Source organism: Nycticebus coucang, chromosome 11, assembly GCF_027406575.1.
Source record: "Nycticebus coucang isolate mNycCou1 chromosome 11, mNycCou1.pri, whole genome shotgun sequence".
NCBI lineage: Eukaryota > Metazoa > Chordata > Mammalia > Primates > Lorisidae > Nycticebus > Nycticebus coucang.
This window is the reverse complement of record NC_069790.1, coordinates 56,437,153-56,464,556: the sequence shown is the minus strand read 5'-3', so window position 1 is coordinate 56,464,556 and position 27,404 is coordinate 56,437,153. Positions and strand designations below refer to the sequence as shown.

The following is a 27,404-nucleotide window of genomic DNA, read 5'->3' as shown; positions in this document are numbered from 1 at the left end:
GATTTTCCATTTCTTTTATATTTTATTTATTATGTTTATTGTATGACTCTTTTATTCAAGTCTTCTGAAAACTTCTGTGCTAAGACGTGGAATATAATATATGTAAAATAAAAAATAAACATCCCTGACTTTTCCATTTATACGGTGGAATAAAAATCTTCAAAGCACACATCACTATTAACCTTTTAGAAATTAGGGAATATTCCTAAACATGAACTCATTTTACAATACAAGCACAACTACAAAAGAGTTGTTATGGGCTATCATGTACTGACTCTGGGAAAAAGACCCTATTTAAGTTAGGATAGCAACATCTCCGTTTTCTACACCCTTGTATGATTAGGGCCATGGTTAAATTCTGAGCTTTGCAAATTCACCTATAACACACATAAACCACAAGTTAATAATTTTACTTGATTTAAGAAAGCAAAGAAAGACCATTTTTTCCCCTAAGACACAAGGGATATGAGAAAAGTCCAAGGCAAAGGGCCACAGGGGTGCGAAGTGCTGCAATGTGAGTAACATGTTCTCCAGTACTGGATCCTAGAAAGTTGCCTGCAGTTGGCTCTCTTAAGTCATAAAGCAATAGTTGTGTTTATGTGTCAATAATTTTGTTCAAATGTCAACTTTAAACTTAGATCTAATTCACTCACCACCAGTCATAAAGAGTTGACAGAAGTTAAATCTAAAGGTGGTGAAAAAGTTAGAAGAACATTCCTACCTTTCAGGTACAGGATTAAATTATTATTTATGGACATATAAAATAAAATATAAATTTAAATGTAAAATATTGCACATGTATTACATATATATGTTCTTTTTTTTTTTTGTAGAGACAGAGTCTCACTTTATGGCCCTCGGTAGAGTGCCATGGCCTCACACAGCTCACAGCAACCTCCAACTCCTGGGCTTAAGGCGATTCTCTTGCCTCCCAAGTAGCTGGGACCACAGGCACCTGCCACAACGCCCGGCTATTTTTTGGTTGCAGTTTGGCCAGGGCCGGGTTTGAACCCGCCACCCTTGGTATATGGGGCCGGCGCCTTACCAACTGAGCCACAGGCGCCGCCCCATATATATGTTCTTATATTTTATGCAAATTAAAAAGTTGTATGGAAAGAAATATTAAAGATTTATGAGATACAGGTAAGATTCTAACTTTCTTCTTGTACTTCAAACTTTCCCTAAAATTTGAGTTTTCAGGACATTGAGTCATAGCATATTATTGCTATATTTTTGGAGTTACAATTGTTCTTCATTCTTTCTTCCCAAAGTAGAGTGGTGGCAGTATGTTCTGCCCGTATCCCACTGACTCCATAATCCCTACTGACTTAGGAGCTACCTGAATGTCTAGCGGTTCATTTGGATCACCTGCCAAGGTAACCCAGCCCCAGCAACCAATCAAGGGTAGAGTGAGATATTTTTTCCTACATGGATGTACTGTTGACAAGCTTACCAAATCCTTAAAGTCAAGGAAAGCCGACTGCAGTTAACAAAGTAAACCCAGGATTTGTTCTTAAAAGCAATTCAGGTTTTTGCCAAGTGCTATCACCAGCCACATCACTCTTAATCACATTTGTAGAAACAAAACGAAAACTCACCAATGAAATTTTGCACCAGTCTATGTAAAACTGAGTACGGAATTTTTTATCACATGTTATTACAGGCTCCATTTCTTGACTGCATCTCAATTGATTCTGTGGATTTTCAACTTCTCGCAAACAAGAAGAAAATGGGACATCGGCACCAACCATGACATAAACACTGTAAAAATGTGAAACTCTCAGGTTATCCTTTAAGAAAATTGGAAACACTAAAAGCAATCTACTTTGAAAGCAGGATTTATTGTTTCAAATTGAGAGATTAACTAGAATTATCCCTAAAGTAGACGCCTAGGCTTTAAAAGCAGTGATTCATGTAGGGGCTTTCTCTTACTCATTCCTTTATTCTACCAACATTTACTGAGTGCCTTGGTGTACCTTACACTCTCTCCAATCCATGTTGATTACTAAAAATTTTATTTTATTCCATTTATTTTCTTTAAAAACAATCATGTATTACATTCTGATTACTATATTTGGAAGACTACTTATGCTAAAAAAATTATTCTTAATGTACATTGTGTAAAAAATAACCTCACTGGGCAGCGCCTGTAACTCAAGGAGTAGGGGCACTGGCCCCATATACTGGAGGTGGCGGGTTCAAACCCGACCCTGACCAAAAACTGCAAAAAAAAAAAGTAATAATAAAAAATACCCTACCACTAATATAGTAAATAATTATAAGTAATAAATCAGCACTTGATTTCACTATAATAAAATTGTGAAACTAAAGCCCTGGAAGTATGGAGCTTTAGTAACCCAAGAGTTCTGTCAGTTTTTCTACCAAACAAATCCCTCTCTGCTTGTCTCTCATTAGAATGCCTCTGAGTTTCTTATTTAAGAAAGTAATGTAAGAGAAAAACTAATGTCTGGTAAACACAAACAAGGCACACAAAATTTATTTTCTTTGTGTGTATCTTAGCGATTATGAAGAAAGAATTTACTTAATTTCCTAGCAAGAATTCACAATAAAATATTTTTAGAGATAATAGCGTTTAATAATCGCAGAAAAGCTTGAGAAGACAGGAATCTCATTGACCTTTCACAAGAAAAGAGAAAACCAGGAAATTGAGTAAACATTATTTCTTTTCATGATGACAATGTTATAGCTACTTATAAAATGAAATAAAACCATCAAAGTTCCAGCTGCCTTCTTTGCAGAAATTGAGAAACTGATCCTAACATTCGTATGGAAATTTAAGGAACCCAGAATCGCCACACACATAAAATCTTGATAAAGAACAACAAAGAAGGATTACAAATCCCAATTTGAAAACTTATTCAAAGTTACAGTCATCAAGGCAGTGTGACATTGGCATAGGACAGACACACAGAATAAGGGAATAAAACTGAAAAATAAATCCTCATATTTAGTAAATTGAATACTGTCTTGATTTCCCCCAAGATAATCAAGGGGGAAAGAATAGTCTTTCCAACTAATGGTGCTGGAACAACTTGACAACCACATAAAAAATAATGAAGTTGGGGCCCCTAACTCACATCATGTATAAAATTAACCCAAAATTGATGAAAGAAGATTTCTGGTTTCTAATACGGAAGTAAACATGTCCATCCTATCAACATGTAAAAAGCTCAACAAAGTGAAAAATAATTATTCTTAGGTCCGTGAGAGAAATAAGGTGACAGGACAAACTTCTGCCTAGAAAACTGGAGAGACTTAGAGACACACTTAGAGACTGAAACCTCTGCGAGAACCAGAACAGAGGCAGGCAAAGCTGAGCTGCAACTCATGTGTGCGTAAGTCTGAGAAGGTAGTAACTCCAGAGGGACCCAGTCACCAGAAGGCTCCCACATTTTGTGAGAGTCATCCCTTTGAGATTACCAGGTTCTCACCATAAATATCAAAGAATGTCCTTGTGCTTCCAGCAAGGGAAGAAAAAAAAAAACCATTTTGAAATATACCAAAGTGTACTGTTCTTAAGAAGGTCTGCCCTCAAGAGAAACTAACCAGAGCCTAACCTGCTAGGGTTGAATCAGAGCCTCACTGACTTGGGTAAAGGTAAATACCCAGCTATAGTTGGCTCTATCCTTCCATGCAAAGGAAGGAAAATACCAATGCCAGGTCACTTTAGCCATCCTGTGCCCCCTGAGGAGGGGAGCTGAGTAGCACATGTGGAGTTCAGTCCTGAGAAACAGGCTCACTAAAAGACTGAGAACAAGTCACAGGGCTATCGACCCCCACCCCCCTTACCACCAGACTACTAACGGCCTATTTACAGCCATTCCTTTCACCTGGTCCATTAGTCTGGCTATCAAAGAAAAATCACAAAATGTACTAAATAGCAAAGCACACAATCTGAAGAGACTGCACAAGCATCAGAACCAGATTGGGAGAGATGTTGAAATGATCAGACCAGAAATTTTAGACAACCATGATTAATATGTAAAAAGTTCTCATGAATAAAGTGGACCTGCCTTGCAAGAAATGTTAAAAGAAGTTCTTTAGAGAGATGGAAAATTATATAGGTCAGAAAATCAGACATACATAAAGAAAAGTACAGCATCAAAGAAGAAATAAAGATAAAAGAATTTTAATTTTTCCTATTTTTAATTGATCTAACAGCTTGTTCAAAATAATAATAGCAATAATGTGTTAATCTATGTACGCTTAAGTAATGGATGAACATGCTTACATATAAATGCAACGAACGAGTGCAGTGATACAAGGGAAGTGAGAGAGAAATAGGGATTATTTTGTAATCATACAGGCACTTGCACCACCTGGGAAGTAGTATAGTGCTATTTGAAAGTGGACTTGGATTGCTTGTACATGTATATTACAAACTCTAAGACAACCACTAAAAAAGGAAAAAAATATATAACCAATATACTAAGAGAGGGGAGAAAATAGAATCATATAAAGTGCTTAATTAAAACCACAAGAGGTGAGCAGAGAGTGAAAGACAAAAAAAAGAAGAACAAAGAGCAAGGGCACCAAATAGAAAAACAGTAGCAAATCTAACAGAGAATAATCCAACTATGTTAATAATTAATTTAAATATCAATTGTCTAGATGCCCTAATTAACAGAACTTACCAGAGTATAATAAAAAACAAGATCCAGCTACATGCTGTTTATAAGAAATCTACTTTAAATATAGATACATATACTTTAATTGGATAGAAAAAGATACACCATGCTAATGCTAATTTTTAAAAAAGTAGAAGTAGAGATATTAATTTTAGACAGGGCAAGGAAAGTTCATAGCAAGGAAAGTTATCAGGGATAAGAAGGGCATGATAAAGGACTCAATTCTCTAAGAATATAAAGCAATCCTTACAATGTAAGAGCCTAATAACAAGGCATCAAAATATATGAAGCAAAAGCTCACAGAAATGCAAAGAGGAGGATAAATCTACTATTACAGTTGGATAGTTCAACATCCCTGTACCATAAACAGACAAAGGCAATATGCAGAAAGCTGGTTAAGACATAGTGGAACTAAACATCATCATCAGTTGACTTGATTTAATAGATTTCCATCGACTACTTCAGCGAACAGTAACAGAAACACACTTTTTTCAAGCTCCCATGGAATATTTACCAATATTCTGAGCCATTAAATATCTTACTGAACTTAAAATAAAAGAAATCATACAATGTCTGCTCTCAGAGAACAACAGAATTAAACTAAAAGTCAATATCAAGAGGTAAATGGAAAATCTCCAAGCACTTGGAGATTAAGCAACACACTTCTAAATAACATACAAGTTAAAGGAGAAATCTCAAAAGAAGTTCAAAAATATTTTAAACTAAATGAAAATAAAACGATAACATCAAAATCTGTAAGATGAAGCAAAAGCAACATTTAGAGAAAAATTGATTAGCAACTGAATTCATATGTTAGTAGAGACAAAAGATCTAAGTTTTTACCTTAGGAAATTAGAAAAAGAAGGATAAACGAAATCCAAGGTAAGCAGAAACAAACAAACAAACAATGAAAGTTACAGAATAAATCAGTGAAATTACAAAAAAAAAAAAAAAAAAACCAAGAGAAAAGAAATCAAAGAGACAAGAAGTTGGTTCTTTGAGAAGAGCAATAGAATTGATAACCTAGGCTTATGAAGAAAAGGACACAGTGCTAATCTCAGAAATGAAAGATATCTGTAAAGATTCCATGGACATTAGAAGGATAATCAATGAACAACTCTGTACCCATAAATTTGATAATGTAGATATGTGGCTCTGGCAAAAGAACAAAGAAATAGATAAATGGAACAGCAAAGAGAACCCCAAAATAGACTCACATAAATACAGTCAATTAATCTTTGACAAAGGAGCAAAGGCCATAAAACGGAGGAAAGAATCTTTTCTTCAAGTAGCATTTTAACAACTAGACACATATATGCAAAAAATATATAGACACAAAACTTATACCTTTCACAAAAATCAACTAAAAATGGATCACAGATATGAATGCAAGATTATGAAACTCCTTGAAGATAAAGTAGGAAAAAATCTAGATGACCTTGGGTATGGTGATAACTTTTTAGCAATAACACCAAAGGCACAATCCATGAAAGAAAGAATTGGTAAGATGGACTTCATTAAAATTAAGAAGTTATGGTCTGCAAAAGACACTGTCAAAAATAGGAAAAGGCAAGCCACAGATGGGAAGAAAATATCTGCAAAACACATTTCTGATAAAAGATTGTTACCCAAAACATACAAAGAACTCTTCAAATCGAACCACTAGAAAACAAACAATTCAATGTAAAAATGGCCCAAAGAACCTAACAGACACCTCTCCAAAGAAGACAAACCCCTGGCAAATAAGCATATGGAAAGATGCTCTATATTACACCAGGGAAGTACAAATTAAGACAACAATAAAATATTATCATATACCTATTAGAATAGCCAAAATCCAGAATACTAACAGCACCAAATGCTAGCAAGGATCGGGAGTAACAGGAACATTCATTCATTGCTGGTGGGACTGAAAAATGGTGCAACAACTTCCAAACAACTTTGGAAGACAGCTTGGCAAGTTTCTTACAAAACTAAACATACTTTTACCCTATAATCCAGCTATCACTCTCCCTATTTTACCCAAGGGAGCTGAAAACATTTGTCTACACAAAAGCCTGCATACAGCTTTATTCATAATTGCCAAAACTTGGGGACAATCAAGATGTACTTTACTAGATGAATGATAAATAAACTGCAGTACATCCAGGCAATGGATTATTATTCAGCACTAACAAAGAATAAGCTATCAAGACATGAAAAGACATGGAAGCAACTCAAACACATATCACTGAATGAAAGGAGCCAATCTGAAAGGTTTACATACTATAAGATTTCAACTATATGACATTCTGGAAAAGTAAATTGTGGAGACAGTAAAACAATCAATGTTTACCACGGGATGGGGGAAGGAGGAATAAATAGGTGGAACAGAGACAATTTTCAGAGCAGTGAAACTACTCTGTATGGTGCTGTAATCCTGGAGGCATGTCATCAGACATTTGTCCAAACCCACACAATGTACACTACCAACAGTAAAATCTATTGCAGACTATAGGCTGTAGGTGATAATGATGTTTGTCAATGCAAGTTCACCATCTGTAACAAGTGCTCCATTCAGGTAAGGGATGTTGATAACGGGGGACACCATGCATGCGGGGGAAGAGCAGGTATAGGGGCAATCTCTGCACCTTCTCTTAATTTTTCTATATACCTAAAAATTCTCATAAAATTAGTATACTTGAAGAACATACCAAATGCTTAAATGTGAGAGCTAAAACTATTAAACTCTGAGAAGACAATAGACATAAATCTTTATGACTTTAGATTAGACAGTGATTTCTTAAATATGAAAAAGCTCCAGCAATAGAAGAAAAGAAATAAATGTATTAAATTTTAAATATTCTGTGCTTCAAAGAACAATATCAAGAAAGTGAAAAGACAGACCCAGGGAATGGGAGAAAACACGGGCAAATCATGTACCTCATGAGGGACTTGTATCTAGAACATACACATAAAGGACTCTTCCAACTTAATAAAAAGACAAATAATCCAATGAAAAATGGCAAGGCATACGAACAGACATACTTCCAAAGATGATGTACCAACGTTTGATAAGCATAGGAAAAGATGACTAACATCACTGACCATCAGAGAAACAGAAATCAAAATCACAATGAGATACCAGTTCACCCCGACTAGAATGGCTATAATAAAGACAAATAATAACTGGAGCTGGTAGAGATGTGGAGGAATTGAAATCCTCCTATTCTGGTGTAAAATGACGCAACACTTTTGGAAAACAGTGTGGCAGTTCCTCAAAAGGTTAAAGACAACTACAGTATGGCCCAGTAATTCCATTCCTGGGGATATATTTAAGAAAAATATAAATATATGTCTACACAAAAACTTGTGCATGAATGTTCACACCAACATTACTCATAATAGTAAAAAAGTGGAAATAATCCATATGCTCATCAATTTACGAAGGGAAGCAAAAGATGGCATACCCATACAATAGAATATTATTTAGCAATAAAAAGAAATGAAATGCTGGTATATTCTACAACATAGATGAAACTTAAAACTGTTATGGAAACTGAAAGAAGCTAGCTAGTCACAGAAGACCACATGTACTTTGATTCCATTCATATGAAATGCCAGAACAGGCACATTTGTAGAGACGGCAAAGCACATCAATGGTTACCTGGGTGAGGTGCGGTGGTAAATGACTGCTAAGAGGTGCAGGGGTGCGGGTGGGGGATTGGGAAAATAACAGTGGTCTAAAAGTGATTATAGTAATCACAAAATTGTACACTTTAAGGAGGTAAAGTATATGATATGTAAATATTATATCTCAATAAAACCGTTACTTAAAAAAATGAAATGAAATAAAGTAGAGCACACAGATTCAAAGCTATGTCAATAAAAGTATGAGGTCACAGAGAAGCCTAAGATAACAAGTGTGTTCCAAATATGTTTACCCAAATTCACGTGCCCGTTACACTAAAGTTACATTAGATCTTAAGTTTAATTTGCAAAAACATTAAACAAAAAAAGTATACCTTTGGGAAATAAACAAAACGAGTAACTAAAATTAAAGATCAAATAAATTCATAACAAAAGTAGATATAAGAAACTCAGATGATCAGTGAATATAAACATATTTCATTTAAAATGAGTTACTAGATTTAAGCTTCAAAGAAAGTCAATTTCTCATCTTTTATTAACTGATGAGATAACCCTGTATTTTCCTTGATAACTGTAAAATATATTTGTATATACAGAGACAAAAATGAATATTTCAGAACGGTTAACAGCTCTATTGCCTAAGTAAGACATCGATTTGTAATTGTAATTTTTAAGATTTTAAATTAATTCCTTTCAAGATAACATAAATGGGCACAAGAGTTTTGGTGCTTTGAAATGTTTTTTTTCTTGAATTATAAGAGCAATATAAAATATTACATAAAACTTGGGATATAAAAACAGAACTCATTTATATCGCCAGGAGTACTATTTTCATTTTCCAATGTACCTTGCATAATATTTTTCAAATGCATATATTTTAACCTAATTGCAATCATTTCTAAAATATAATTTTGTACCCTGCTTTTTCAATTAATGCATCATAAGCATTTTTCATGTTGTAGTCTTTGTAATTATGGTTTTATGGCAATATAATTTTTTAAGTGCACATGATTTATTCAGCAATTACTTCAGAGTTGGACATGCAAGTTGCTTCTAATTTTTTTATGTTATAAATAATATTGCAAAGACTATCTCTGAGCTTATTCTTTAATGTTACTATCTTAAAAGAGATGCCTAGAGTGGAAACATTTTTATGACAGTTGACACACATACTGCCAAATTACTTTCATCTCCACTTGGATATCTATAAGCTTCTCCAACGTAATATGTTCCAAGCTGAGCTCACCACTACCCCACCCCACCTCCACCTGTTCCTCCTTCTATCTTCTTTCTCAATGATTGGCATCCCCAAATGCTCAAGTCATGAATTCAAGCACCATCATCTTTGACTCCTCTCCTTCTTTCCTCATATCCAATCCATCATTAGCCTCTGACATTTACCCTGAAATAACTCTTAGACATCTGTCCTCTTTGTTCTTTCCCACTGATACAACTCTACTTCTAGTCACCATCACCTCCCTCGGGTAGGGAAGCAACAGTCTTTAACAGTTCTCCTTGAACCCACTCCTTGTCATTGTCCTTAGGAAGCCTATTTGCTGAACAAGAGAGCAAGTAAAAAACACATTATACCATGTTTAGAAACACAAGCAGAGCAAAAATGTCATGCTCAAGAGCAGCTGATATTGGATTTGCCTTGTACGTTAAAGAAAAGGTGTATATACTTACCGTTTATTTTGTAGAATCAAAAAGCTTGAACCTTCTGGCTTTTCTCATATACATAATTTTGTCTGAGGCTATGTGTAATAACTCTATGCTATACAGGCCAAAATCATGTTTTTCATAATCTGCTGTTTGCCTTTAAGATAGCTTTTAGATATGCAGAAATTTAAAATTGTTATGAAGTGAAATGAGGATGATCTTTACCATTATGACTTTAGCACATGTTTTCAAAATTTCAAATGTGTATAAACAGATGAGATGAGACTGTATTACCAAGTACAAGGCTCTCGGTGAATGCTAACAAAACACGGAGCTTCAAAATCTTAGGGATTAGTGGATGTATACTAGATAGAATCATCCTTTACAACAATTTTTTCCTTCCAGTTTGAACAATTCAATTCCCCTTCTTTGAGGTAAAATGGTAATACATTTATTGAGGCCTTGAAACATGTAATGTGAAGAGCCAAGTAACAGGTAAATAACGTTAAGTCGAAATTCTGCCTTTTTCAGCAATAGTCAGATAAATGGATTCAATGGTTGTATTTTTTTCCTAATTGTCCAACTAACAAATGTATTCTTTATTTTATGTATCTAGGAGATAAGAGGCAATTTAGAGAAGAATGTGTCCACGTATGTTACATGCTGCCTGGTAACTTGGGCTCTCCACAGAAGCAGAACCAGACTTCCTGTCTTCTCCCTCTACCCCACTTCTTTTTTCTTTACGTATCTGTCATTAATCAATCGAAAAGTAAGATAAAAATAAAGAGAAAGGATCTCTGAGGTTATAACAAAACATACATAATACGCAAATAAAAGAAAAACCAAAAAATTAGGGAAAAACTGAAAAATCAAGTGTTAATAATGCCATTGTAATTCAGAGCACTGACTTTACTGAAACAGAAAAAAAAAAAACAGTAAATGTCACAATTCTCATTATTAGAGAGGGGGGAGTATGTCTAGTTCTTAGAAACCTTAATGTTTTAGTGGCACTAAAGTCTAAAAGAATTTTACTCATGCGTTCATGTTCCTTTAGCTGAGAACACAGCAACCACTGGGTCCCCTAAATACCAATATTTTCAGGCAGCAATCCCTCCATTCAGTCCTTCCCTCGTTCTACTCAAGTATGATCTCTCAAATAAAAACTTTAGTATCAGCCGTTTGTCTACCATGGTCCCTAATGCTTCAGGATAAGATACAAACTTCTCCAGGTCTGCAAGGACATACATGGTCTGGTCTTTGCCCCCTTGGTAACTATCGCTTATAGACCCCTCTCTCCCATTTCCACACTAAGCAGGTTTCCAAGTCCATCATGTTCTCTCCTATCAAGGGCTTTAGCCATGCCTTTACCTTTGCCTAAAGGTCCCCTTTCTCATTTTCTCAGCAAGCCAGTTTGTACTCATATTTTCAATGCAAGTCAGGCTTCACCTCTTCCATGAACTCTTGCCAGGCATAGACCTAAAGCAAAGTAGGAGCCCATTCTGTGATACCTCAATCTTAGCTATCACAATGATGATTTTAATTATCTGATTACTTGCATGGTCCATAGTAGATTGCAAGCACAGATTTTATATCACAAATCACTACACCCCAGAGACCAAAACAATATTCTCCCATTAAAAAAAATTGAAAAAATGTTATAGTATGAAAGAAAAAAATGATAGAACTTAAAAGAATAGACATTAAACGTACATTAATTTCACTTATTTTTTGTTACAAAAATGGACTGATATGGGTTTCCACTTTTTATTTTTATTAAAGAATTTTTTTCAAAAATTCCTATCTCGTATTACCACCAAACCACAAGAGAAAGGATACTTGTACCAAAAATGTAGGAGGGACTTTTAAAATAATTTTTATTTCAAATATTAGGAGGTATAAATGTTCTTATTCCATGGATGAACTGTGTAATGCTGAAGTCAGGGCTTTTACTGTGCTTGTCACCAGAATAGTGTACATTATAGTTAATAAGTGAGTCCATACTCCTCACCCCTCCCTTCTCTTCTTAGTTTCCAATGTCCTTTATGCCACTTTATGACCATGTGTACCACTGTGTAGGGCCTATTTACTAGTAGAACGTCTGGTGTTTGTTTTTCTATTCCTCAGTTACTTCACTTAGGCTAATAGTCTCCAGTTCCATCCAAGCTGCTGCAAAGGACATTATTTCATATGGCTGAGTAGTACTCATCAACTGATGGGCACTGAGGCTTATTCCACATCTTTGCATTTATGAGTCGTAACATTCAGAGGCAGGTGTCTTTTTGATAAAATAACTTCTTTTCCTGTGGGTAGATACCCAGCAATGGGACCGCTAGATCAAATGGTAGGTCTACTTTTAGTTCCTTGAGTAATCTCCACACTGCTGTCCATAGTGACTGTTCTAATTTACAGAGGAATAATATTATTTAAGAAAAAAGGGCAATCAGGGAAGTGACCGAAGATGGAAACAATTTCAGAACTCTAATGAAACTAACCCAGAATCATGATTTGCCATCAAATCACTATGTGGCAGCCATTGACTTACGTTCTGTCTTCCTTGAGTATAACTTCTCACTGAGGCCTTTCATACAGGACAAAATCAGACAACAAATCAGAGGGAGTATTTTGTGAGATGGTGCAGAGACGGAACTAGGATTCTCAGCTGCTAATTGGGGGTAGATCTACATGCTTTGGTAATCAGAGGAAACAGTGGTAGGTTTGACAATCTCTTAGGAAAAGGGAGTATATTCTTTAATCTCAACACCCCATCATTCCCTTCATAGCCACCATTTACACTACATCACTCACCCAGGGTTAGCAGCTATGACATGCCTGGAGTGAAATACAAACCTGCTCCTCTTTCCACCAGCTTTATCCCAGGCTAAATACATCCACGAGGCCTTAGCCTCTGGATCAGTGTCAGGAGAAAAAGCAGCACAAGACCGTGCCCAGAGACTGCAGTTTCCTTGGTATTATGGGTCTGGCAAGTAAAAACAAACCTTCTCAGAGGACTCGGCCTTCCTTTGCAGGAGCGTATGCACTTTGAAGTAAACCTTTGCAATCATTTTCTGTTTGACATAGAAGTTTGAAAGCTGTCACTGAGCTCTACAGACATGAAAATATGCTCTTCAAGAAGGACAATGAGCTGGGAAGCTACTGGGTGGGCTCTTGAAGACAGACATATGATGACCCTTTAGGTGGCGGAAGGATAGTAGGTTTACTTCAAGAGTCTACAACTGAGAGCTATTCTTGGTCATCTGCTGTTTATTTGACTACACACATCACAAACGCAAAAATTTATAGTTAGTAGATAGTGGCTGCCATGACTAATAGGAAAAAATTTTCATGAAAGTTTTTTTTTAAAAAATCCAGGACCAAAGCTTATGATTAAGCATTAAGTAGAACACGTTTCTTAGGTGGTTAATTGATACTTCCGAAGTGTATGAATATAAATTTTAAATAAAATATTTAAAAAGCAAGGGTTGCAATTCCTTTGCAATCTCTGACCCTACTTCTTAATCTTTTCAATATTTCATCTTTAACAGGATATATAGCCCAAGGTATTTTTAAAAGAAAATGCAAAGAAGAAAAGTATATTAAATAAATTAAAAACCATAATATTACACCATTAAAAAGGAAGAAAGTTACTAGAGATGAGTTAAGCATTGGATCCATTTCTAAATTTAAGCAAATATGGCTAAAAAAGTATTTGTTAACACAACATTATAAAACAAGTAAAGAAAACATGCAAAATCATTCTCAGGGATAAACTTTTCTCAAACCAGATTTTATTTTATTAATATTTTTATAAGGACAATGGAGTAATGGAGTTGGCATTGGGTACAAATTATAGTAATGCTATTTTAAAAGACATCTCATAAGAATATTTTGCAAAGGCTAAGACTTAATATTAAATTAAAACCATGGGGAGCATTTCAAATTGGGAAGAGATCTGAGACAAGAGTCCAAATAAATGTCACCAGGCGCGGACTCTCAAATATCTGACAGCATATGCCACCCTCTAGCAGGTGTTGGGGCTCAGTCTGCCAATGACTAGAGTCTCTAACAAGTACTTGTGGGACAAAAACTCTGTTCTTAATTTACAGTCACATGTTCAGGCCCAGCCCTGGGCTCCAAGAATCAGGCTCTAAGGGGACTCACAGGCCAGGAACTCTCTCTATTTTGGTTATGTTCTACTGGCAACTCTTAGGTTAGGCGTAGTTGGAAAGCACTGCTTTAGGTCAGAGTTTGGTTTAGGGACCTGCTTAGTTCAATTTAGTTCAGATTCTAAAAGTACCTCTATGGGTGAGGCCTGCACTATTGATTGGAGAAAGAGTGAGACCAGAAAAAAGTACAACTCTGGAAAACTACTAGTGCCTGGATTTTGTGCTATTTCCTCCAAAAATTTTGTTGGTTATATTTTATCAAACGTGGGAGAACATATTAATTTAAGACAACTGTTGATGACAAAGTGCCGCATGAGGGGAACGTTTCAGGGGCGATACTCCTGTTCATCTCGTTCCGTGTCCTGCTTTAATGCCTCGGGGGAACAGAGAACCATACTGTAACTCGGAAGTGAACATTTAACCTCCAGAATTATGTTTTCATATAGAAAACCAACCAGCATATAGACAAAAAAAATAAAGCAACAATTTTCCCCAAAGCACTTCTGTGTGTGCTTGACTGACTTCAAAATTCATTGCTGTAATGCAGAACATAAAACTGAATTCTGAAATTTTTAAGTTGGACATTAATGATTCACTGCTTTCCCTACCCTTCTTCTGCCTACTCCCTCAGTCTTCATCTATGTGATCTGTGATCTTTTCCCTTCCTTTAAAGCTTCCCTGAGACTTAATTCTTGCTAATCCAGGTAGTCAAGCTATTAATAATTTCAGATATCACCTGTGTAGCAGTGTTCTCAGGATCACGGATGAAGGAGGAGTTAGAGAAGGGTACGCTATGTGAAGAGTGATTTGCTCCACACACTGTACTTTTATAGGACTTGGGGGAGCAAATCCACCTCAACTTACAGACTGGTATCATAATTAAAGATCAAAATTTGTCTTGATAATAATATCGATACTTTCAATTTATACAGGCAAGAGTGTTTCTTGACCTCTACAAGTATACAAGACATACTTTGTATTTGTATAGCTTGAGAATGACAAATCCCTTTCTAATACAAGGGCTCATTTAATTATCACAACAACCTGAGGAAGAGTATAACCCTCCTAGAATAGATAAGGAAGTTGAGGCCCAGAGGAGTTCAACATTTGCCTAATGTCACCCAGCTTGTGAGTGACAAGGCCAGACTTCAGGCTCTCGTGTCATAGGAATGGGCTTCAAATCCACCCCAGCTACCAGTCACCAACACTTGGTGGAAAGAATGTTAAAGATGAAGAAATAGTTTCCTAGAATAAAGTTACAGCAGTCTGTCCGCGAGTCCTTCTGCAGCTGATAACAGGGGCACCAACTTCCTTTGAAATTCATGGTCCTAAATAATCAGCTTCTCTATGGAAGGCACAAAAGACTTAGTGCTGTAATTTATGATGTTGATCCTGATTTACAATTAGATTTCACAGAACTGGGACCTGAGATGTAAAGAACCATTAACACAACTTCTTTGTCAATATAGAAAATTATTAGCATGTTCGTACCTTCACAATATCTATTCCCTATTAAAAAGAAAAAATAATAGACTATCTGCCCTCTAAACTAAAAATGGTATAGTAAGTGGGTCAAAATCGCTGTATTGAAACATCTATATTTAAGACAAGGAGATAAAAGTCTGCTTACCCCTCCTTCAGGTCATTAATGGGAAGCGGCACCCTGCCGCCCCTGTCTAGGGCTGATGTGATGTTTATGGCGTTCAGACGCTCAGGCTGCCACACATTTTTCACCGCCCCAAGAAAGTCTCCGAGAACCTCACTGGCCAACATTTCTTCTACATTCATATTTTTAATGAAGAATTCTGCTTGATATGGCAATGGGAAGTCTAATTTTGGTGGAAAAGAGTATGCATATTTTTAATGAAGTAGTCTTTTAAAAGGGAAACAAAAGAACAATTTGAGACTTATTGAGTTCTGATAGTCCTGAGAGCCGGGAACAATATTAATACTGACTTGAAAGGTTTTCTGTATAAGAGAAGAAGTATCTAAAAACAAAGCATACATTAGACACAGAACTTTACCTATAATATAAAACAGTCTAAGGTTCAGTAATTTACAATTATAGGACTTGGCAAAGAAATAAATCTGCATTTTTAATTTATAATATTACTGATCTTTTGGGGAGCATGGTAAAATGTTAAAATTTTGATATGTCCAATAAAAACTCTAAAAATCAAAGCAATTCTACTATTTTTATCACTCTTCAATTAAAAATTGTAGGAAAATTTAAAAGTTCTCCACATTTCACATTGTTAGAGATTTAGTTAACTTTTTCCCTTCCCAACATCTCATCAAAATTTCTCTCTAAACATTTCATAATTTATATTTTAAACCAACCCAATGTCAAATTTAGACTTTCAATGTAAGCAATTCTAAGTAAACACAAAAATATTTGTTACTCAAATGTTACTCTTGAATTGTGAACATCTTTTCCCACATTCTGACTGTTCTATTGCCTACCTTTTATATAATTTTTTTTTGTAATAAATATTAACTTTTGAAAAGTATTTACTATGAGGCAGGCCAAGCTGAGGGATTTATGTGAATTAGAACATTTAATTCAAAGCAGGACGAGAAGTAGGCACTTATATTTTTCTCAATATAGACAGTCCCCGGGTTACAAACAAGATAGGTTCTGTAGGTTTGTTAAGTTGAATTTATTTGTATTGTAAGTTGAAACCGATACACGTACATACTACCTGTAATGGCCTCCATTTGTTAAGTATGAGTTGTATGTCAGTTGGATGTTTATAATTCAAGCATTTACTGTAATAGCCTCTGTTTGTGAGAGTTGTACCTAAGCCGAATGTTTGTAACCTGGAGACTGCTTAAACTTTCACATATGGAAGCTTATTTTTGGAGAGGTCTGAGAACTTATCATAAATTGAATTTAGCACATATAATTTTTATCTCATTTAAAAGAGACTATATAAAGTGCTCAGAGCAGTTCTTAACACATAGTAAGAATTATAAAATAATAAACTTTGATTTTGGATTTTTTGAGACCGGGTTTCACTTTGTCACTTAGGCTAGAGGGCACTGGTATGATCACGCTCTTGGGCTCAAGTGTTTCTCCTGCCTTAGCTTTCCAAGTACCTGGGATTATAGGTGTGTGCCCGCACACCTGGCTAATTTCAAAATTTGTTTTGTAGAAATGGAGTCTCACTATGTTGCTCAGGCTGGTCTTGCACGCCTGGCCGCAAGCAATCATCCCACCTTGGCCTCCCTCAAGTGCCGAATTACAGGCACAAACCACCACACCTGGCTAAACTTTAACTCTTATTGTAATACGAAAAGGTTGGTTATCTGAATTCATACTCTCAAAGAAGCACAAGAAAATGTTTCTGGACTCTACACAAATAAATTTTTGTGTTCTGTTGCATAGTAGGATGACTAGAGTTTTTTGTGTGTGTGTATATTTGTTTGTTTGTCTTTTTTTGCCATCCTTTTGATGACTAGAGTTAATAGTAATGTATATTTCCCAATAGCTAGGAGAGTTTTCAGAATATCATCACAAAGAAATGATAAATATTTAAGATGATGGATATGCTAATTTCCCTGATTTGATCATTATAAAATGTATAAATGCACCACAATATCACATTGTAATCAACAAATATGTACAGATAAAAAAATAGTCTCCAGTAGTAATTATATTCTGTATATCTTCTGATTTATTTCAATAAAGTTCATGTACCTGTAAAGTATTCCCCTCTTATTTAAGAAACAAAAAATAAAAATTACATAATAAATACCTGAATCTTGATGATTTCATTTCTTATGGAGCTTCTTTGATATTAAAAGGCCTTTTCTAGAGCATTGCCATCACTTTCTAAGGAGTTAGTACTTCAAGGCCCTGATTACAGGAAGTTCTTTACTTATTTCCTAAACTGTCATTTATTCTGCTTATGATTTTGTCCTATTTGTTTAATGTATAGCCCATCTGCAATCTTCTAACATATACTTATTCTCTTTTATGCAGATAAATTTCCTGTTTTATACAGATAAACAATAGCTTAATCATATTACATGTTTCTGCAAACCTAAAAATCGTCATGCAGAAATACATGATGAAGAAGAGCTTCTTGGCAATAAATACTATTTATAAATAATACCAAATATAGCTGTCAATATGACAGAAGACTATAACCTAGCCATTTCCTTAAAATGTTTTTACATCGTTTTCTTTAAGAAAACTTTTTTCTTATTATCAGAGCTACTTTTTGAAGACCTGTTTCTCGGCTTTTCCTGATCCCTATGACACTATTCCGTGGCTCCCTGAGACCTGCCATGAAGCCTGTCACTGCCACCCTGCCTCACAGAGGTTCTAGGCTGGGCAGCTGCCTGCTGTCTACCCAGGTTATGTGCCGCTGCCAGGCCTCGGAGATATGAGTCATGGCAGCTTTCTAACTCTGGGGAAATCCCATGCCTGCTATATTTGGAAATCACAGAGGCCAAGAGAACAGTGGGCCAACAGATTGGCGGCAGGCCTCTCAGGCACTAAACCCAATTTAGAGAATCACTTTTTGTACTCTCCTTGAGCACCACGCTGTGTGAGTCTACATGACTAATTTCCAGTTAGGTCTCTCAGAACAGGAGACAGCTGGGCAGGGAGTCGCACAGAACCCGATTACCCTGATACAAACTTCTGTTATTTCTTTGCCTAAAACTTGTCTGGGGACAAATAGCATGAGTAGAGGCCATGCTCAAAAATGTGCACCTTAGTGTGCATGTACGTTCTTTCTGGACAAGCAAAGACAAACATGGGACCTTTAGTTCAGTGATACTCAAATAGTTCAGGGCCACTGAAACCTATTAACAAGCAGTAAAAGTTCTGCCTGAATTAGAGGTGGTGGCTTCCAGAACCCATCTCTTCTTTCTCCTCAGCAGCATACCTTCAAAACCATGACTTTAGATAAATAGCCCTGATGCAAACTTTCAACCCCACGGTTGACCAGCAGTCTTCCACTATAAGCATCTCCTTCATCACAGGTGCCCTACATCAGCACCACCACCTGGTAAGACGCCTCGTATACTCAATATCTACAGCACTAAGACCAAATTTGAGAAGGAATGAGCTCAAGCTGCAGACAGGCTGTCTCTGTTTGTAGGAATTTGCATATTTGATAAAAAGTTTTGAGTCTCTCTGAGAGCATAATGGTGAGGTTAGATGGTCCAAGCCCACTGTAAAAGAACTATAACTATAACTATAGCGATGAACACTCAAGGAGGAAGAAAACTTTTCAACTGCCCTGCTCATTAAGTGTATTTCAATTCTACAGGGACAGCTTGAGACAGATGCAAGCATCCAGCCAACCACAACTGTAGTCAAGAACTAAAGTCTCCCTGATCCCAACACAGTACCTACCAAAAGCCCATGGGGAAGGCCAAAGTCGAGAGAGAGCCTTGGACTTGCTTTTCAGGTATGAAGGTCATTTTAATTTTAAACTTGCATATTTGTTGCCTACAATTCATACTGCTAAATATGTGGAGGAAAATTCACTTTATGAGGTTCAAGTCTGTAAGCAAGCTTTCCAAATTTCATTTTACAGAAATCGCTTTCTTTTATATAAAGGCGATTTTTAATCCAGCCTTGACTGATTTATCATGAATTCCACATTAGTAGGTTCTGATAAAATGTTTTGTGTTTGCTCATTCGCTTTTAGTTGTATTAGTAAACAGAAGCAGGAATTTCCCTATTATGAATGCACAATTGTTTTTCTGTTTTCAAAGGAAAAAACTTACATATCAGGTCCTCTCTTACATGGATCACCCTCATACAATGGTATCCCATGATTTATAAATTTTAACTATGAAGTTTTTAGTATTTTTCCCACTCATTTGTCAAAATTGAGTCAAGATATTTGAGTGTGTGAGTCTTTAAGAAATCCTTTACTATTTAGGCATACACAACAATGCGATTTGACTGCTACCTATAGTAAAATCTAAAGTAAAATAATAAAACTAGCTAATACTTATTGATTGTGCACTCTTGAGATCAGCTATATGTTAAGCACATTTCAAGCCATAATTCAGAATCCTTACTGCAGAGTTATAAAAGGGATGCTATTCTTTTTTTTTTTCTGAGACAGAGTCTTACTCTGTCAACCCTGGAGGAATGTCATGATGTCATATTTCACAGCAACCTCAAACTCTTAGGTTCAAGCCATCCTCTTGCCTCAGACTCCTGAGTAGCTGGACTGTAGTCACCTGCCATAACACCCTGCTGTTTTTAGAGATGGGGTTCTCGCTCTTGCTCAGGCTGGTCTTGAACTCCTAAACTCAAGCAATCCATCTGCCTCTGCCTCCCAGAGTGCTGGGATTATAGGCTTGAGCCACCTCATCAGTGTAGTTATACTATTCTTAAGTCTCATTTTACAGATGATGAAACCAAGGCTTAGAGAAATAAGTGGCTCATCTGTTCAGTTCCCTATCCTGAGTTCTTCACCACCATAGCACACCATGATATTTTATGACAAATTAGATACTGCTTAGTTTTCTTTTCTACATTTGACTTTTTTTATCAGTTATATTAGTTATATGGTGCTTTAAAATTCTTAACTCTGTTTTATATAGTTATGAAACATAATGAAATACTTCTTGTAAATAAGAAAATGATCAACATATTTTCAATACCTACCTTCTGCTGACATTATATTAATTATCAAATTATGCCTTGCAGTCTCAAAGGTGCGCCTATTGTAGGCAGTTATCTATTATAAAAGGAAAAGCATATTAAAGAAGTGAAATGTTATTTGTAAAACGAAATTCATTAAGGGCAAAAATGAAAACAAATTGTCATTCTTTCCATTTTCATTATTTGTTGACATACTTACAAAATATTCCTTCTCTGGGTAATAAGAATTTGGGGCTTTTAGCAATATTATGGGAAAATAAATAATTAGTCAGTTCTATTTAATGTGCTGAAACAAAAAGTTAAAATCAGAAAAGACTCTTTCATGGAAGGCCATTAAGTGCTGGTACAGATGCATCATTAGCAAACGAATTAACCATTATGAATTACTTACCGGTGATGTCTTAAGGCTTTTAAAAAATCTAAACAATATATTTTTCTACTTTTAAAAGGAGTTTAAGGAGTATAATGAAACGTACACTTTAACACAAGCACATCTTTGTGTTGTTTGCATTTAGACTAAACTGCATACCAAATTGGTCAGAAAATGTCATAAACAACCCTTTGGAAATCACACCTCACTTATGATGGTAGTAAAGCAGTAAGGATTATTGTCTATGAAGCTTATGGCACATGCTCAAAAACACAAATCAATCCTTTCCTAAAGTCAAATATTAGTAAACATTTGTAGGGCCAGTGAACTTACATCAAAGTCAACTCAGGGAAAAGCCACTGCAAACAACAAACAAAGTAAAGGCCAACAACAGGATATGGCTTCGAAATTCAAAGAATAATTAACTTTGTAACAGATAGTTAATCATTCAGATGTGTCCGCAATACCTCAAAGACATGAGTGATTGTGTCAAAGTCTTAGAATCCCAGCTTTAGCCTTCTGGCAGTGATTGCAGCTGGAGTTGACACTGAGACAAAAGAATAGTACAAAACTGATTCAAACTAAAAGAAAAAAAATCATTTTGTGCATTTAAAAGCAAATATCAAAGATTTTTATATATCACATCTGAGCTTCTAAACAAATAAACTGCACTTCTTAGAAATATTATTTGAGAATCTGAATTTTAAAATAATTCCAAACCATTAATAATGCTAAAAAGGTATATCTTCTGAAAGCATGTTATTCCACAAAGTTACAAGAACCCTCTCCATGGCTTGTCAAATTTCCACCAGATTTAATCATTTCCTTGCTGCTATCTTTTGAGACATCTAATCAATTAGCCTCACAGTGAACACTAAAATTAAGACTTGGAACTATTAAAATAAACTAGAAACTACTGCTGAAATGAAGTAAATGAAAAAATTCAAAATAGATTTCATTTGGGAAACGTCATGATTTAAAAAGTTCACCCTGCAAAAAAATTTAATCACATTTTCAATGGAAAAAAAAAGCCTTCTACCATTTGTTAGACTATCTTGAAACTCCAGCTCAAGAAAATGGATGTTTTCAAGTTGATAAGCAATTTTTTTATGGCTAGCATTCCCATATTCATTACAAATTTCATTATTATAAATTTCATACATTCTAATAAATGATTTTTGAAATCCCAAGCAACTGAGTGGAGTAAAGAATAATTCATACTGGGAAGAATAATTTTATTATCTGATTTTATATTTAATGTTTAAATTTAATGGCTATGACAGAATGTAGTCCTTCTATCACTTTTCTAATGAGATATTTAAATACCTTAATACCCTCAAATTTTACTTATGATGATGTGAAGACCTTCAAAGAATAAGTGTGTGTGTACATGTGCATGTTTTATTTTCAATCCTCTATTTCTAAAACAGTGCCTTGATCTACTTTACATACTTAAAATCTAAATATTTCAGAATTACAACATCTACTGAACTAATTAATTACTAGAATTATATGATAAAATGAGTGTGATATGCAAATTATTGAAAAAATTATAGAGAATTTTAGCTTTTTTTTTTTTTGTGGTTTTTGGCCGGGGCTAGGTTTGAACCTGCCACCTCTGGCATATGGGACCAGCGCCATACTCCTTGAGCCACAGGCGCCGCCCAATTATAGAGGATTTTAAAATGTTATACCTGTTACTATATTTATATGTATGTAAAAAATTATTTACCAGATAATTCACTATTTGTTATATGAGGGATATGCTAAATTTTTATCTTCAATATTTTAGTATATTTTTAATACATATTTATGACACCATATGTTAGTAAAAAAGTCTAAAAACGTAATGAACTCTTATGAAACCATCTTAACACATGGGTTTCTCTCTTATCCTAGACCCTTGCCCCTCCCAAGCAGAAATAAGTAATTTTCAATTTTATCTTTAATATTCTATTCGTTTAAAATACAGTTTTATTATTAATGCATGTATGCTTAAAATATATGGTTTAGTCTGTTTGTTTTTGAGCTCTAGCAACATGGTATAGGTAAACTCTATATAGTCTTCTGGTATTCATTCGTTTTGTTTTGTTCTTTAATTCAACATTGTGTTTACAGTATTCATCCATGTTGCTGGGCAATCTTAGGGTTCTTAACATTCACGATGCGAATACATAGTACTTTACTAATCTATTCTCTTACTGATAGACTTTTTGGGCTCCATAGTATTGGTTTCCAGTGTTTTGCTATGCTAACATTGTGCCTGATGAACACAATTGCAGATGTCCTCCAGGAGGGCATTTGTAAGTGTTTCTTTTGGCTATATATCTACAAGTGGGACAGCTGGATCACAGGGTACAGTGACAGTCAACTACGTTTCACCGTTCCCTATGATCAAATATCCTGGAGGCATCAGGATCTAAAACTATGGAGGACGCTCCTGCCATTAGTTGCCATTATAATTCTGATTTTCAGGGGAGTGGGGCAGAGTATAGTAAATAGTAAAACACTTTTAGCTTCTATGTCAATTCATTTTTTTTTTTGAGACAGTCTCATTATGTCGCCCTTGGTAGAGTGCTGTGGTGTCACAGCTCATAGCAACCTCTAACTATTAGGCTTAAGCAATTCTCTTGCCTCAGCCTCCCAAGCAGCTGGGACTACAGGTGCCCACCACAATGCCTGGGTATTTTTCGTTGTAGTTGTCATTGTTGTTTAGCAAGCCTGGGCCGGGTTCGACCCGCCAGCCCCAGTGTATGTGGCTGGCATCCTAACCACCGAGCTACAGGCACCAAGCCGCCAATTCATTTTTTTAAAAGTACAATATTAATTCCTGTTAAAGCTTTGATGTAATCATTGTTTTTGTTGTTATACTTTTAATTTCTAATATATTCCAGGTATGATATTATGTACTGTGAAAACTTGATGCATTTTAACAAAACCATCACTTCTAGAATAAAGGCTAAGAACATCAGCATGACTTTCAGAGCCCTCAATGATGTGCCCTACTAATATCAACAACTCCCATTCCTATCACTTGCCCACTGGTGTGCACCCTACACTCTGGCCACACTTGTAGTTCTGAGACCGTGTGATTTGTTTATACTTCCAAGGTTTTGATATGCTCTGCCCAGAATAGTTTTCCTTCTACTTTGAGAAGTAAATTCTTTGCCCTCTTATAACTCTGCACGAAACAGTACCTTCTTACTACAGCAGTTATTATAGCATTGGCAAAGTATGTGTTTCCACGCCAATGTCACGACTCTGGACTGTAAGACATGGCAAGACTCTCCTGCAACTCATCTTTCTATCCCTAGGCACCTAAGACAACACTTATCACATAAGATACCTTCTGAATGACTACATTGCAATGAATATAAAATTTGAATCCAAAATACAGAGCAAAGTATTGCAATTATTTTCTTAAGTAGAACTCATAATTATAGTATTTCTTTTAAATATCTTATTAGTTTTTTTTACTAATTAAGCCTGTCAATTTTTGTAAAGTAAAGGTGAAATAAAAAACTTTATAGACAGAAAGAAAAGAGTGACATATTTCCAAATATTACCTAGTGTGTTTCCAGGCATAAAAAATTAAAAACCCTCTGCCATGGAACTTTAATTTCAACACTTAAAACTCAAATTAATATATATATGTGTGTGTGTATATATATGTATATATAGTATATATGCACGTATATAACTTTTCTCTAAGTAAATTACCTCAATGATAGTTGGTTTCCCCACATTGTCAGCTGTTGGAGACCCATACAGGACTCCATCACTATACGGTGTCCTTTGGATATATCGAAGCCATCCAGGTCGGTCTGGGTAACCCATTAAATTTGTATTAAATGTTATGGGATCATTACTAATCTCACCTGGATAAGAAACACAGAATTAAGACATAAAGTTATTTTCACACATGCTGCTTTGGTAGTTTCAATTAAAACATTCTAAATTTTTTTCTTAAATTTGTAGCAAACTAAACACACACACGCACTCCATATGGCTATTTTGAATAGGGCCCCGTGGTAAAAAAAAATATATATCCTTTTGGTTGTTTAATTTGTCTAGACATTTGATGCAATAAAGAAAACTGATTCATATCATTTTCTGGAATTTTTTTTTATCACTTAAGAGTAAGATTAAAACTTCAGAAAAATTTCCTAATCATATTAATATATTCATTCTTTTGAGAAGTATTCCTCTTGTGAAATTCTGGACACTATGAAACTAATTATTAAAGAATATTTAAAAATGACTAAAGTGTATCATCAAAATAAAAATAATTTAATTTTAAAATATTGAAGGATAGGATAAAAAAGATGTTACAAACCCAAAACAACTATAACAATGACAGCATTTATTAAAAATGAGCACTAATAATTTTACAAGTACTATTTCATTGATTTTCAAACATAGCTATGAAAGTATCCCTAATTTAACTGACGGAATATTTTATTATATTGTCTACAGTAAGCTATTTCTCCACAGTCATAGGAAGCGGAGAAACTAGAATTTAACCCTGGCTGACTCTAGAAACTAAGCTGCTAACTCCGTATTTTCTTCTCAATTGTTAGAAACGATGCTCAAAAGTTTTAGCTACAGAGTTTCACAAACACAGAATGCCTCATACAAAAACACTTTTTCAATAATTGATAAAAACATTACCATTTTTCTCGAATATTACTAAGAACATAGCTAACTACATTTTATAAAAGTTTTCAGGTATGCTATTCATCATACAATCTACAAAAAATTAAAATGTGTTCTTACAAAATGTAATTTTCAGAAAACTCATTTTTATTTGTTATTTGAATTATAACTTAGTATAAAAAATACCACATGTTCTTAGTAATGAGTGGGAGCCAGGCAATGGGTATACATGGTGATGTGAAGGACATTGGAAACTCAGAAGTTGGGATGCTGGGAGGGAAGTGAGAGATAAAAATGTACCCATGGAGTACCATGTACACTACTCTGGGGACAGGCATACTAATTCCTCATACAATTGAATAATGTACTATACATTCTACAACTGATCCGTGTAACCCTTACACTGAACAAAAAAAAAAAAGAAAATTTAGTAAATTAACCCCCCACACACACACACAAAAACATACCAGGTTTTGGATAAGGTGGAAATTCTCCCTTAAAATATTCTCTTTCCAAAACATGAACAAAGAGGACGCCTGCAGATGGGTATACATTCCGGTCAGAGTGCACCTTGGAGAAAATAGTGTACACTGAAAACACAGAGGAAACATAAGAGACAGAAAGACAAATAATGAGACAGCCTGTTAATAATTCAGCTTGCACTGTAAAGAAGGGTCTCACTAGGTAGAAATGTCTGGGAAAAGCGAAGCAACGTGCAAGACAACTGTTAATCACAGGTTGTTTTAAAGGGAGGTAATTTCAGGACAAAACATGGAAAAACTTAACTCGCACTGAGAGCCTTTTCAAACACTATGTGAACAGAATTAGGCACATTTACTATTTTAAATTGTTATTAAGTAAGGACAACATCGATAAGACATTTTTGGAAATTTCTTTTTAGTTGAAATTTTTGCCAAGCAAAGACATCATAAGAACTGATCAACTACATAAGTGCTGCAGGTTTTCTTTTTCCCTTTATAAAAAAACAAAGTACATAGAGTAATTTTTTAATTGTAAGAATCCATACTGTATTGTTTTCTATATAAAGCACATCAGTCTATATAATACCATCAATACATGTAAGGTAACTTTTACACATACTTAGAAAAACGCACTGAATACTTTTCTGAGTGTTCATTCCTCATCTCTCTCCTAGAAATGATTTATTCCACTTTCTCTGATCTTAACATTTAATAATTCAAACAACATAATCTATTATATTATGCTACATTCTAAATAGGCAATAAAATTCAGCACAAATAATCTAAGTAAAATGGGGCAGATTTCATGATTTACAAGTTACTTAAGACATATGATGTGAGTACATTAAAATGGCCAAATTGGTTTGATTAGTTTCCACCTATTGTTTTTGCTCTGATGTCATCCTCTCCACCAACACATTATTGCCATTACCCTTGTCACCTCTACAATCTCTTTTGGGGTTTCGATCTTCCTGATTGGCTAACAGCTGCAATTTTTAGACAGATAAACCCTAACGAGCCAGTCCTTTCTCTTAGTCACTGATGGATTTGTAAATGTGGTAATTAACCTTAAGAACCCCAAAGCTGCTCACTTCAAGCTCACAACTTACAAAAAGCCCTAGATAGCGAGATCATTGACAGTAAATTTTTGAACAT

The 27,404-nt window shown here is 35.1% G+C and overlaps 1 protein-coding gene across 8 annotated transcripts in view; it reads right to left on the bottom strand.

Annotated features, from left to right (window-relative positions):
* The window catches only part of SGCE (sarcoglycan epsilon), a 68,146-nt gene that overhangs the window by 15,847 nt on the left and 24,895 nt on the right, over positions 1 to 27,404 (bottom strand). For all 8 annotated transcript variants that reach the window (XM_053609690.1, XM_053609686.1, XM_053609688.1 and 5 more), the window contains 5 exons: positions 26,235 to 26,357; positions 24,832 to 24,989; positions 20,745 to 20,817; positions 15,732 to 15,930; positions 1,599 to 1,761 (listed from right to left, as the gene is read on the bottom strand). In XM_053609690.1, the coding sequence (XP_053465665.1) occupies positions 1,599 to 1,761; positions 15,732 to 15,930; positions 20,745 to 20,817; positions 24,832 to 24,989; positions 26,235 to 26,357 (716 nt within the window). The remainder of the gene's footprint in view (positions 1 to 1,598; positions 1,762 to 15,731; positions 15,931 to 20,744; positions 20,818 to 24,831; positions 24,990 to 26,234; positions 26,358 to 27,404) is intronic.